Source organism: Falco cherrug, chromosome 12, assembly GCF_023634085.1.
Source record: "Falco cherrug isolate bFalChe1 chromosome 12, bFalChe1.pri, whole genome shotgun sequence".
Taxonomy (NCBI): Eukaryota; Metazoa; Chordata; class Aves; order Falconiformes; family Falconidae; genus Falco; species Falco cherrug.
The window spans coordinates 9660493-9675217 of NC_073708.1; the positions used below are offsets into that span (position 1 = coordinate 9660493).

A 14725-nucleotide genomic window follows, 5' to 3' on the forward strand; every position below is an offset into this window, starting at 1 on the left:
GCTGTTTAGTGCCTCTCCTGCCCTCCAGCGTCAGGCAGCAGCCAGTACCTTTGGTACTTTCTGATTATCTTCACTGTGGCCTTTTGATTTGATTGAGAACATCCTCTGCTTTTGGTGTCTCACTTTAAGTGATCAGGGTTTAACTCTCATCGGCAGACCATTTGAAAGAATGCACTTCTTCCTCAGGAGGACAAAAGGAGCATGCGAAGAAGGGGCATGGCAGGCCTCCTACATATGGCAGGCCTCTGCCTCTCCTCTTCTTGGAGGGCAGTTACTGTTTCTTTGCCTGTGGCCTCTTGCTGCAGATTTGCTGCTGATGTAACTTGCTGCGTCTGTCTTTGCTCTGCTGGTCCTGTCCAGCTCCACAGTGGAGCATAATGGACGTGGACAAGCAGAGCTGCAGGCAGAGGAAATGCAGTGCAAGGAATTACCCATATTGCATTTCTTGAACCCTGCAAAATGCAGTGCTCTGAGTTAAGGTCTATCCTGCCATGTGTTTGTTTTAGTATATTGGTTTCTGTGTTTTGTCTGAATATGTGATGCAGCGAGCTTTGGGATTTAAATGTTATTTTGAAACCATGCAGGTCCAAAGATTAGGCAATGCTGCTGTGCTCTTTTAAAGGCATAGTGCTTTCACTCTATTGCAGAGCTCTTAAGTAACCTCCTGAATGAGTGAGGAGGGATGGGATAAGGGACTGATTTGCTCTAGTGCCTCAGGCCTGTGGCTACTGCCAGACAGGCTTGTTTGAACAAGGCACAAATGGGTAGGAGCTGTGTTCATGTCTTCTGTCTTCCCTCAGCACCTTCTCTTTTTCACTCTTTGCTCAGAGTGAGCTCTTGGGAGTGCTGTTGTGAGTAGTACTTTTTACAAAAGGCACTGAAATTGAAAAGCTAAAAGGCCTTGTGGAAACACAGGATTTTTCTTTTTTTAATTGCTGAATATGCTAGGAGCATAACCTCTATGTTGTGAGCACATAGGTTTGTAGAAAACATATTCTTCTGTGCAAATACCTGGATATTTAATTGGTATGTGCATCGTGTGGGAGTGGGTTCTTACACCATCTTTCTGTGCATATATCTAATCTGGATCCTAACTTGTCTAGAAGGAAATCCAATTAGTGTTGTTGATAGTGCTGTTAATGAAAATAGCGTTGTCCCTTTCACATTCATCTGTTCAGATTGTTCCTTTTCACATTTTCCCCTCCTGCAGATAGATATATGGCTGTATTAATTAAGAGAGCATGTCTGATACTGTTATTTCTGGCTATGGTGTTTAATTTTACAAAAAAATTATGCTCAGTTTAAAGATTTGTAATTACACAGCTTAACATATGTTATGTCACATCAAAACCATTGTCTGAATTATGAGTGGTTCAGAATGAGCGCTCAGTAAAAGCTGCAGAAGCGCTTTATTGGCTTGATTTATGTGATTGCTTTGCCTTTCCTGAGTCCTGCAGCAAGGGATCTAGATATGCATCTTCCCACCTTCGTGATACCAGGCTGTGTGCTTAGTGTAGTTAAGATTTGAGTAGTACCTGGGAGTAAATAGTTTCTCTCTAGACCCAGATTAACTCAGGTGCACGGGAGGAGTGGGCTGGGAGTGTGTGTTAGAGGTTTCAGCAGGCAGTTGTTTTATTTTGCACTGCTCAAGGATTAATGTCAGGGAGTTGACAATGCATACATCCATGGGTTAAACGTGTTAACCGTGTTCTGGTAGGGTTGCTTTTCCATGGGAAGATCAGCAAGCTGTTTGCTGGCCGTCCAAATACGGAAGCAGAGAATCCTTGGAGGGATTTAGAAGATGTCCGGGAAAAGGCGCAGCTCGCAGGGGCTGAGCCGGCAGCAGCAGGGTCTGTCCTTTTACCGACAGATGGCAGCTCCTAGTCAGAAAAGCGCATCTTTCAGGGAACTAGCCCTAAGATTGCATTGTTTTTGCAGCAATGCAGGCAGCATAGGCCTCTTCATGTCCATCATGTGTACAGGACACAGTAAATTTATTAAGTTAAGAATTTATAAGCATTAAGATACCTATATGAATTGGAAAAGTACAGAATGTGTAGAGATGTGGTAAAGTTGCAAAACAAAGGGTTTTCTTTGCAGTATTGCTTGTGACATATTTTGAGATCATCGCTGAATCTACAAGGAATTTTGCTTTAAAACAATTTTTAGAGTTTAATTCAAGGTGTATGAATAGAGCAAGGTCATTCTCATACCAGGTCACTAAAATCCTCAAGTGGACCAACTAATGCAAAAAATGTTTCCTTCTCACATGTCTGCAAACACACTGATGCTTATGTTTTTCTTTGATAACCAGTTTATATGATGAAGTACTTGTTTAATTTATCTTCATCCACTGTTAGTAGAACTGCTCTTCCAGTTTCCAGTAATGTGGGATTGCTTTATATTTCAAACCAAAAAGAGTTTTATTTCTGCTACAAAAGTTGAAACTTGTTAAATCTTTAATTCCTCTCTAACCATGTTAGATGCAAGTTGTTTGCCTAGATGTATGCAACGTAAATGAAAGTTGATATATTGCCATGTCTTTTTTCACACCCTTTCTCCCACCCCTTATTCTTTTCCTCTTAAGTACTTTTATATCTGGTGGCTTTTTTTCAGTTCAGTGCTTCCTGAACCTGACTTGTCTGTTCAGAGCACTTCTGCCATGAGAACTGTGTTGGCTTTTTTTTTTTTGCCCTTGCTGCATTGTCTAACCACAAGTAGATTCACATGTTTTGAGAATGATCCGGCATCTTTTTTCATAACAATTGGACCTGAAATAGCCTAGGGAGGAATGTTTGGGGCAAAACTGGTGTGATGTTGGAGGCTGAATTCTATGCTGCCTTGCAAAGATTTTAAAAACATGCTTTTAGGACATAAACCCTGTTTAGCTCTAACTAAGCTAGAGATGCATTTATGAGCTTGGGGTAGGTTTTGTAGTTTGTGAGCTACCTTAGTTGGGATGGTGATGCATTGTGTCCTGGAACATGTATTTATTATGGGGCTTAGCTGGTTATTTGCCTGGATCTTTTACCACAGGAGAGCTGGGTTTAAGTTCCACCTAAGTGCAGGCAGGGTGATAGCTCAGGCATTAGCTTGAAGAGAGTTCATGTAAATATATGTGTGTCGCTTTATCTGTCTTTGTTGCTTTTCTTAGTCTTGCCAATAAATTGATATTGAGGCTTTCTAACAGCAGTACTTTGAGCTTTTAGAACAGAAAGGCTTGTTTGGGGTGAGTTACAGTGGGAGTGGAATTGAGGGGTTTTGTTCTAGCTTCTGTTTAAGTTACACTAATCACAGGTGCTCTGGTGAGTCCACGTCATCCAGTTTGACCTGGCTAACTCTGATACCACCAGTGTAATGGGTAAAGACTTCGACACTGTAATGAGGGTATCAATACTGTTGATGTGGCTTTTGTACTACAAGCCTGTGGCACCATTCTGTAGCTGGAGTCCATGCGCCTTCAGAACAAAATCAAAGAGAAACAATAATTGCAGCAAACAGTTTACAAGCAAAAAGCTTTTCTGGTAAGTGGCTATGAAATGATCTTTTCCAGAGCTGGTGTGGAGCGTTCCAAATGTGGAGAGGCCATTGAGAGCCCTGGGTTGTTGCTTTGGCTGCTCTCTTTTGACTAAAAAATGTGCACTTCTGTGTCTCAGAAGTGAATGTAGGTGTGTACCCATATTGCTGCATAGATTAGATAAATTCACAGTGATATTTGAAGCAAAGGCTCTAGCTTGGGCTGGTATTTTAGTCATTTTTCTCCCACTGGGAGAGCAGTAAATAGTCTTAGATTGTAAAGATGGGACTAGAAATTGAGGTCATGGTGTAATATGCAAGACCTTTTTTCTTTTACCTTGTTTACTTTATGCCAGGCTAAGTATTTCATAGTAAAAGTAAATTTTTTGTTCAGTGTTTGAAATAAATAATAGAGAGATCTTGCTAAAAAATGCATCGGCTGGCTTCCTTATTTTAATATTAATAAGGCAGGTTGCTACAATAAAATTAGCTGTGCATGGTGTTTGTCACCGTACTGGCAAAGCAATCTAATCTAATGCCATTCCTTCCTGAAATGAATTCCCAGGAGAGCAGTGTTTGTGGCGTTCAGAAACCTCTAACCAGGGAAGTTGGAGTTGAACTGTAAATTATAGAAAATGCAGATTTTAATCTGGGAGTCCCAGGTCTGTCTTTGGCCTTGCAGCTTTCTGGCTGCTTATGTGAAATGTTTAATGTTGTTTACGCATGCATTTTCTCTGCTGTAGTGACTAATATCCAATTGCTTACCTCATCATGTTTATGGGCAACCTGGTAATCATATCTGTATGGTTTCATAGTCCAGAAACCTCTCCTGGTAGGGGCAAGACAATCAGAACCATGAAGGTACTTAGCTAGGACTGCAGTGCCCTAGGGCACAGTGCCTTTTGATTTAGGGGCATGAGGCTGAAGGCATCTGAGGAAAAAGTGACATTGCAGTTGGCACAAAGGGGATACTGTGGTTTGTGTGTGTGTTTGTTTTTTTTTTTTTTAAGATGAATCTGTGTCTTTAAACAGAAAAGCCCTTTACCAACCCTTTGCCCCTGTGATTTATAGCATGAGTTTATTTGAGCCACAGAGCAAAGGGAAAAAACTTGTAATCTTGATACATTTTATGTGACCAGAACAGCATTTTTGTGCTTATAAATAATAGGAACACTTATTGTATTAGAGGCCCTGTCAACTGAGGTGATGGTTAGGTTAAAACAAGCATTAGGGGGTTATTTGATCATGATTATAGATATGCTGCTGCTGAAATATGCATTTAAGGCAAGATTAAACTCTCTTCACTTTACAGTTTTCATTTTTAGTTTAGGATCCGAACTGGAATTACATTTAAGCTTTGCCTGCCAATAGAATCTTTATGAGATTATATTGAACATGGAAGTCTGTGAAGCAGGGAAACACATGTGTTTAAATACTATCAAGGTCTATGGGTCCAAATAGCTGCTTAAATGTTTTCTTGAAAACAGTCACGTTTCGAGTAGGCTTTTTAAATTTCTGCTTTAAAGAAATGTCTTGAAAGCCCAACAACTGGGACACAGTTTCTGAGCTGGCAAACACCTGTTCTGAATAACCAGACTTTTGCAGTTCTGTATTATTTCTACTTATGATATGCTGTAGTAAAAAATCTGGAATTGTGGATTATGTTTATTGTATATACTTTCTATAGACTAGATGAAGTTGACAGCTCAGCCTTACTTTCAGTGGTGTTACTGGCATCAGAAGCAAAACAACCCATGTCTTCCTCCCCTTTTGATTTGCAATCTGCAGGAGTCTTAGCTGAAAATGGAGAGAGATCTGTTTGTAAGTATGAATGATCTCTTTGTGCAAGAGGCTGTGGGAGGTGGAATTCCCCCCATGTTCCTTAAGAAAGATACAACAGAAATGTCTTGCTTGCTTTTATGCTTTTGGCCAAGCAGAAATTTCGTCCAGAAGATGAAGGTGGTTGTTTGGTTTTGGTTGGGTTTTTTGGTTGTGTTTTTTTTTTTTCCCCTGCAGCTGAAGGAAAGTGGGACAAGATGAACAAAAGGTAACTCTGCTTCTCCCTTCTTCCTTCCAAATTACTCTAGAGAAATACAAAACAAGGCAAGACAGATGGTACAACTGTAGCTGGGAGTGCCTCTGTGGACTCCTGGTCAATGTCAGCTGGATGATTGCTTTTTTTTCTCTAGCCTGCAAGAAGGGAAATGCTGGATGGAGAAAAGAAAGGAGCTGGGTAAGCACAGGCCCGCAATTTTGTGCCTATATAAGTCATTGATTTACAAAATAGGGTCACCAAATATAGCCTGCAGCACTTTCAGGAAGACACTGGAGGAGCTAAATCTGTTTATGTTCTTTGACTTATTAGAATCTAGTCAAAATGTGATTTTTTTTTTATTTTTTTTTTTTTTTCCCATCTGGGTAAAGAACATGCTTTTGCTGTCTCAGGAACACTGTGTCTTCCTGGGTACGGAAAATGAAAGACAGGAGAGGAGACAGCTCACTATATCATAGCTGAGAAGCTGGTATTTGTTCCAGACTTCAGTACTTGTTTAGGCTGTTCCCAGTCCTCTATTCTGAAAGGTTACAATTTCTCTCTACTGCTGGAACTTGCTTCCTTGTTTTTTTTTTAAAATCTTTGACCTATTTGCCTTCTATGTTCTTCACTACTGAATGATTTGAAAATATTGAAGCAAACTTAAAACCTTTTGGTATTCTCTTCTGCTTTTAGTGTGAAGATGATCTGCCTAGCAGCCAGAAGGGTACAGCTGAAATAGCACTTGAATATGGGCCAGAAGACAGAGTAGATGTTCGATACCTACAGTGGTTAAACGGGAGACTGAAGTTCCAGTGGCGGAGTTTGCTTGCTCAGCACCAAGAGCAATGCAAACTTTTGCACAAGGTAAATGATTCTTCTAACTCACTATGGCATTGTTTATTATTTAAAAGCCTTGAGCTAGTGCTAAATGTGCAAATTATTCTTGTTTGCTAGTTCTGCATTTTCTGTAGATAAGAGTGAATTACTCTAAATACCCCCATCTTTCCCCAGTGGGGCAGAGCCATAAGAAAATGAAGTAACTTCAGTGTTTGTAAGGTTATAATTGTTGAGTGAAAGTCTCTTGCAGGTTGGCACATTTGTCCCTTCTGCAACCATAGGCTGTCTTTTCATTTCTCTGAGAAAATGCCTGGTAGAAGCAAGACAGAGCGTTCTGGTCCCACAGACAGGAAGTAGTGATTCAGAACTATTAAGTTAATAGGAAATGTAGATTAAAAATATTGAGCACAGATGTTGAAAGTAATAGCAGCAAATAAAATGCAGTTTCCCAGTTCCTTGGGGAACGTCTGAACAGAACCCAAAATCGACCTGCTTTTAAATTGGGAATCAGTAGTGGTCTCTACATTGCTAAGATTGCAGTTCTGTTCCCATTTATGAATGATGTTTATATACCTGTCTGAAAACCACAGGCATCTGGGAGCATTATGTCTACTTAGGATGGAAACAGCCTGCAGTCCTAAAGTTGACAGTGATGGTGACTGCAGAGACAAATTTAAAAAAACGATTCTATAGATAGTCCTAAAAATTATTCAGTAATGTTTTCCCCTAGACCTCCTTTCTCCATCCATATCTCTTCAGGTAACTTATATGGAGCCACTTGGTATTGTACCCAGAACCTCCACAGAAAACCTTTTTGAGGCTAAGAACAGTTCTGAGAAATTTCACCTCAAAAGAACAACATTTGTCAGAAAGCTGCCAGAATTGGAACAAGAGAGTTTTGAATGAAGATGCCTTCTTGGTTTTAATCCTGTGTCTGACAGAGCAATGCTGAAAACTAATGAGGTTACATTTTGTTCTTTACATGAATTGATTGCTAGGGAAGATGTCTGATCGACAGCCCTAGGGAAAGATCAGGTGCTGTGTGTGCAGCATCTAAAATAACCTTTTGCTTCTCATTGCCCACTGTGAATGTGCTTTCCTGATCTGGGAATGAAGATAGCAATTCACCGTAAGTGCAGGTGCAGTCCTTGTCTTTTGCAGTGAGATTACAGACAGTGATGCTGTTGGGAGAGGTGGCTTAGTGATACAAAACTCAAATGAAATGATTGGCATCTTCTCCCCTTGATAAGCTACCTCTATTTAAGGTATGCTGATTTTTATAGTAGGTGAGGCAAATACCTCTGTAACTCATCATCAGTGCTCTGATTTATGTAGTACTTGCAGTAACAAATCATTAGGTAGCTTCAGTACCTCAGCTTACAGTTAATGAGACCAAGGAAGAATTAAGAGCAGGTTGAACCTGGGGCCTCCAGTACAGACATAGATACTCTCAATGGTCCAGGTCAGGCATGGAAATGATGAAGGGATGTGCTGACTGGGCAGCATGCTAAACTGGATGACAGGAGATATGGCGGCCTCCTACGGAGATTGTACTTTGAAATGAACTTGGACCTTTTTCCTCCCTGTGGTTGTCCAAGGAAAAATGTTTGCTAATTAGGACTGTTACAGTCAGATCAATATGAGGCAGGTTAGTTATGCTGTGACTCCCTGGACCACAATTTCCGGAATCTGGAAAAATAAGCAGGAGGGAGAATGTTTCTCTGTTCATCCAGTTTCCCAAAGCTGCCGTTATTGCCTTTCCCAGCAGTCATCACTGGACTAAATTGAAAGTGTAAGCAGTGCTGGTGATGATTCTTGTGATCAGACTAAGTTCTGCAGTGTATGTAGAGGGCTGCCATCATGGACGTATACATAAGAGAATAGATTGGAGCCCACCTCCTCCATGTGTGTTTGCACACTGATATTATGCATGCTCAAATATGTATGTGCAGCTGTGGGAGTTCTGTTCAGAGCTGTAATAAAGTGCAGTGCTCTGATTTATATTTCAGTCAGAATTAAAAGCAGGAAAATTGAAAGGTAAAAGTGACTTTGGAAGGGACTTCATTACAGTGCCACAGTAATGTTAACGTTTATAGTAACACAAAATATAACATGCTTCTACAATTTAACAGCTGCATAAACAATAATTGATATTTCCTGACTCTTTATAGAGAAACTTTCTGTGCTACTGCATTAATTTAAAACTTTGAAACTAGTCTATTAGAAGACTGAGCTGACCCAATATGACCTCTATATGAAGTGCTGCTTTTCTCATATAAACCACGAACACAATATGCAAAAGGCTAATAAGTGTTGTGTTTTTTTAATTATCCTGGCAGGTTTATGGAGGGCTTTCTCCACAAAATTATAATTATGGCTTTTGCTTGCTCTGTTTAATAACTTAACGGGTTATGTATCTCAACTGTGGAACAGTCTTATTTACTGGTGATCACGAGCTGTAATTTTTGCCAAGTAGTGGCGACACTTCCACAGATTTCATTCTGTGACTCACACAGGCTTTAAAATACCATATTCTCTATTTGGGGCTTTCTGAGAAAAACACATCACACTTGGAAAATATGTTCTCATTCAGAAGATGACTGCTTTTCCACTCTGTATGTTTTTCGGGTTTTTTTTTCCAGTATGGATATTGCTACAGGAAGAAAGAATTGTACATAGAGGATCCAGTAAGAGGCTACCAAGATAGTCAAAGACTAGCTAAGTTGGTATGACCTCCAAGAAGAGGTTGAGGGAGTTGGGCTTGCTTGCTCTGGTGGAGAGGAGGCTGAGGGAGAGGGAGGTCATCTAATTACCTGCCTTCAGCTATTTGGGTAGTTTATGAGGATGGTAGTTACAAAGATGTATCCATGGTCGTCTTAACAGTACCAGAAGACAAGGGGAAAGGGCCACTGATTATAGCTTGGCAGGTTCAAGCATATTAAAGAAGCTGCTTTGCGATGATGGACAGTGGTGGAGTTGGTCACCAGAGATGCTGAATGGTCTTCACCCTTGGAGGCTTCCAAGGCTCACACACACGAAGCCACAAACTGATGTTGGCAGTAGGCCTTGTCAGAGCAGGAGGTAGGACTGAACACCTCCAAAGGTCTTTTCCGTTTCTGTGATTTTGTGAAACAATTCTGAATCGCTTGGGTGATCAGGGACATGTACTTTCAGTTTGGAAGTGGTGACTCGTGTCTTAATGAAATAGTACTGTACTGCCTGAAGAAAGGGTAAGGGAGCAGTAGGAGGGAGATATGAGGGGGAAACAGGCAAAAAGAAATGGCTGTTCTTTCTCTAAAGTACATAAATGATAACTGAAACTGATTGCTGGGGCTTTCAACTACTCTGTCCTGCCCGCAGCCACCTAAGGTTGATGGTATGAAGTTCTGCAGTAACCATTGCAGGTTGCTAAAGAAGGAAGCCTCCCTGGAGCTACAGCCAGTCATGTGTTGGGAATTGCTTGTTAGGTGGTCTGACTGGCTGTTCCTCTTTGCTAGCTCTTCTGATGAGCTGCTTTTCAGTGACTTCAGCTCCCAGAAGGCACGTTGAAGCTTACAGTCACACATGACCTGCTGTAGGAAGACTACTTCCTCAGGGAAATCTTAACCTCTCTGTTGCTAAGGAATTTTGCAGCCTGAGGCTATGAGCTGTTGAATAACATTATAGTGGCTTCTCAATGTGGACAGGTTGGCCTGCTTTGAAAGTCTGATATAGTAATACCATCATAATTCTCTCAAAATTCTCAGTGGTACATATTTACCTGATATACCTTCAAATATATGGAAGCATGAAGTATAAAGTACTGTGTTAAGGCATGCCTCTTGGTTCTTTGTGTTCTATTTCTTCCTCTTTTTGTCAAGTGCCAGAGGAATATCTGTCTGCCTGGTTTTTGATCCCTCGTGAATTCATAGGGGAGAGCAGCTGTTTATAGTTAGGCTTTGAATTACTGCTTTGCCTTAAAAAGTCTGAATGAGAAGCCTTGCATAGTTTCAGAAAAACAGGTAGAGACCCCTGAATAGTTTAAAACTGGCATTGTCTTTTGGGTCTGTTAAATGCACTGTGCCACAGTCAGCAAGTGGAAAGAAAAAGTAAGCAAAACCAATGGATTTCCTATGGGTATATTCACTTATCCTCCATCCACTCTAAGTCTAGGACAGAAATTGTACCTGAAATGGGGGATTTAGATCAGGTTCAAAGGTAAACTTTGTTATGCAGGTGAACATCTGATTGTGGACTATGTGTATAGATTTGTAGGAATGAAATGGTATTAAATGAAGCTCTTGAAGGTAAAGGAGTTTAACATAATTGGCATTATCAGATCATGGTAAAATGACAATAATGTTTGTAATATGCTTGGAAACTGTAAGAGCAAGAGTCGTGTTCTGTCAGTAAGAATGCAGAGCAGCACTGGGAAATACCTCCTATGAACAAAGTGGTTTCTTGTGCCTCTGAAGGTAAACTATATAAAATAAAATGTGTTACAATGGATTGGACGGGTTGTATCTATATATCTGATGCTGAAGTAAAAGAGTAAAGGGACAAAGTCTTGATCTCTGAGTAACAGTGGGCAGAGGCTGGTGCAGAGCAATTACCTTGTTGTCAGTAATTTGGGTGAATTAACCATAATTGTTAGGCGCATCTGTATCTTGGTGTGAAGAATCTACCATGTTATTCTGTAAATTACTGCATTGGTTAATTATATCTTGAGATATTTGGTTTGAAAATCTTTGGGTTTTCCTAAAGTGCACTTGCCATTAGATCTCAATAGTGCATTTTGTAATACAGTGGTTTCTCCTCACTGTGCAAGTGTGTGTGTGATGTATGAACAAAGCCCCCTTTTCATCTTCTCTTAGGTGAATTAAACAAGCTGATCTCTCTGCGGGGTGTCTAAGCTCAAGGGCATTTAGGAATTGGTATGGGAAACTCCCCAGAAGGGGCGCTCGGTGGGGGGCTGTGCTTGTACTCTCATGCAAAGGTTAGTGTAAGGTTAATCAGACCTGCCTCCACCTCAGACCGTTCCAGTGCGGTGAAGCATATACACCCGCTCTGTCTCACCCTCTCACCTGCTTCTTTTACCTTGATACTGTTTCTCTCTCTAAGTCTAGCTTCATCTTCAGTATGTTGTGGTTATCACTAACAGATTGTAAAAATACAAATACTGGATTATTCCAGTGTTCATCTAGTCTGGTCTCAGGGGAACATTTTATTGCTCTGTTGTTACAGCTTTAGAGTATTTGTTTTGGGCTTTAGCCAGTGATGCTGCTGCCACATACTTTTGAAGAAGGGCTGAAATTCAGTCCTTGTGCTGGAGGCCCAAAGATTTGGCAGACAGAGTTACACAAGAGTGCAGCAGGGAGAGGAGTGGCAAGTAGAAAGGAAGAACATTGTGTCGGGAGGTGCTCTTTTATTTTTAAACTCACATAGCTCTGCACATGTGACAGATGGTTGTCACCAGAAATGAGTTTTGGCAAAGGAACGCTAAAATATTCTGAAGTTTCAGGGACGGGTTGATAATTACCCAGTGCCTGTCAACTTTAAAATAGTTGTCAATACCCAAGTGTATGATAAAGTTCATATTAGAATAAAGGAAGAAAAGCAGGAAACACTCTCTGTCTTCTGGCAGAAATATTAATGAAATATGAGTGATTGTCTGACAAATGTGCACTGCTATCTTGTTTGGCAGCTGCAGTTATTACAGTAACAAAGGGATCAGCTCTGAATAGGAGGAATTGCTTTTTATTGTTCCCTTGACTAACTTGGGAAGCTTTTTCGTCAAATAATTGATGATACCGTCACTAGTGCAGCTGGGACAAGGTCCCAGTAAGCAAAAGCCGACAATATATAGCACGAAAAGAGAAACTTACTGTAACTAGGTAGTATTTTCTGCTTTAGAGGAAGAAATAAAAAATTATTTTGAGAGTATCCTTCACCTCTGTTAAGACACTTGCTATCTGTGTAAATGGTTTCTCCTTTCATGCTATGCACAAGAGCATGTGTAGTGTAAGGAAAAAGACTTCAAGGCAGGATGAAGAGAGAAGTCTTTCCATTTTACTGTGGCAGCAGCAGTAGCAATTCTTGCATGTGTTTCTGGTAACAATACCAGATGGACCATTTTGTGAGATGATTGAGGTGCATGATCATAATTTGCTGCAGGCTGTTTTGAAAAGGTCTATTGTTGTGTTGGTGGTAGTAGTTACGTTTGAACTTGTCCATTGGGAATGGGCTTGTAACCACTGGTTCACATCACTGTTCCAATCCATGCAGCCATTAAATGGTAGTTAATGATGTTGCTAATGATCTGGGCCTTGTACTGACAAATATCTTTTAAATTAATCTATTCCAGATCCATTTATTCACCAGTGGCTCCCATACAGACCAGATCCTTGGACATCTTTCTGTCACAGAAACGGATCTTGTTAGGCAACCGGAGAACTACAAGCAGGTAATGCTTCTCCTGTAATTCTTGGATGTGCTTATAATGCTTTACACAAACACTGTTCAGCAAAAGACTGCACTCCTTGTAACGTGTTTTAAACTTGGTTTCCAAACAGAAGGGCTTATATATTGGATTGCCAGTTTCCTCTCTTATAACTTGTATTCACCAAATGGTTTCTTCTAGTTCGATGTAACACAGGCCCAAAGGTATTAGGCTAAGTTGTGTAAAAACTGGTAGAGAGGGAGTCGGAAGAGACCTAACTGAAACTGCCACTGAGGAAAAGACTCGCAGAATAAAACATTCTAGATCATCTGGCTGACTGCTCTTTTATACTACCAGTAACCGCATCTGGGCCAGTCAGGCAGAGTATCTGCCTGTGACCTTGCCTGAGTGGACTGCCAGTGAGAACATGGAGAGATCTGGTTTATCTCTCCTGGAGAGCCAAAGCACACCTGATGATTCCTGAGTTGACTGCCTTCTTGGATGGTAGTAAGGGGCTTTGTTTTGGAAATATTTTAGAGGCACAGAATGGTTGAAGTGGGCAGGGATCTACCCAGAACAGGCTGCCCATGCCCATGTCTAGATGGCTTTTGAATATTTTCAAGGATGGAGACTCCACAGCTTCTCTGGGTGACCTGCTCCATGCTCAGTCATCCTCACAGTAAAAAAGTATTTCTCTGTGTGTTCAGACAGAACCTTCTAGGACAGAATCATTTTTCCTAGTGTAGTCTGTTACCCTTAGGTATATATTCCTGCTGCTCTCAAATACCCATTATAATGTTTCAGTTTATTACTTGAAGTAGTACAATTCACTTGTTTTAATACAATGTAATACATTTGTTTTACCTATCACTTTGTAACAAAGTTCGTTCTATGTGAAAATGAAACAAAATTGAGGTTTTAAGCTCGTCCCTAACCAAATTGGTATTTGGCAAATTTCTGCTATCTGTCCAAATCTGTTTACTCAAAGATATTCTTTCTGCTGCCGCCTTAACAGAACTGGCCATTGTAAATACCATGCACAAAGAAATTCAGAAAAGTAGATTTCAAGGTGGGAGACAGTCTTATGTTCAAACTCCCTAAAGTAAAGCGGATGTTAATCTTTCATTACTGAGTATTCCTTGGATGAATGGTTCACGTTCAGCTGTTTAGAACGTTTTCTTGGGAAATTACGTTTTTTCTAGAGTAAATGGCTAAGTCAGCTTGAGATTTCTTTTCCATTTCTGCTTCACAGTCCCCCTCCTATGGTTTGCTCAGCAGCTCAGAGCACACAGCAGCACAGACCTCTGAAGCCTGTACTTGAGAGTCTTCCAGAGCTTAGCAAATGTCTAGAAAGGTCTGATGGGCTGGTACTAGAAACTGCTAGGCTGTGTAGAAGGACTCTGCAACCACCTTTTTCCAAAGCCTTACCCTGAGTATGACACTGGTCTGTTACAGTAAAGCAAAACAATACTCTTGAAGTCGGTTTGGTTTTGAGTCTGCTGTTAATGAATCGTTCCAGGAGTTTTGTTTCTTGCATGCTGCTCCCTTTGCTGGATGTCTGCTTCAGGTGTGTGCTTTTCAGTGGAGGCTCAAGATAAAATGGAAAGAATCTTTTTGTATTTTGAACATTGTGGTTAGGTAAAAGCACTATCGTCTAGAAGGTTTAGTGGGCAGCTGTGTGGCTTAGTTAAAATCTGTGGTGTCTTCATTCCACCTTTCCCAGGCTTAAACAGCAAATACATGAAACAAAGGGCACCTCTTCAAGGGTGATCACTGAGAGGGACGGAGGCAGGGTGGCAGAAGATGTTTTCCGCAAATAAATGAGTGGCCACAGTCACCATCTCTGGTTTCTGGGCTCTAACAGGTACAACCCCAAACAAACTGCAGTGTATGTGTGTTTGAAATTCTTTTCTCAGGTC

General features: G+C 40.7%; 1 protein-coding gene across 4 annotated transcripts in view; it reads left to right on the forward strand.

The window, feature by feature from the left end:
* The window catches only part of TEDC1 (tubulin epsilon and delta complex 1), a 73750-nt gene that overhangs the window by 14711 nt on the left and 44314 nt on the right, over positions 1-14725 (forward strand). For 3 of the 4 annotated variants that reach the window (XM_055724693.1, XM_055724696.1, XM_055724695.1), the window contains exons 4-5: positions 6245-6415; positions 12732-12830. In XM_055724693.1, coding sequence (XP_055580668.1) covers positions 6245-6415; positions 12732-12830 — 270 coding nt within the window. The remainder of the gene's footprint in view (positions 1-6244; positions 6416-12731; positions 12831-14725) is intronic. The other variant, XM_055724694.1, reaches the window with a different exon arrangement.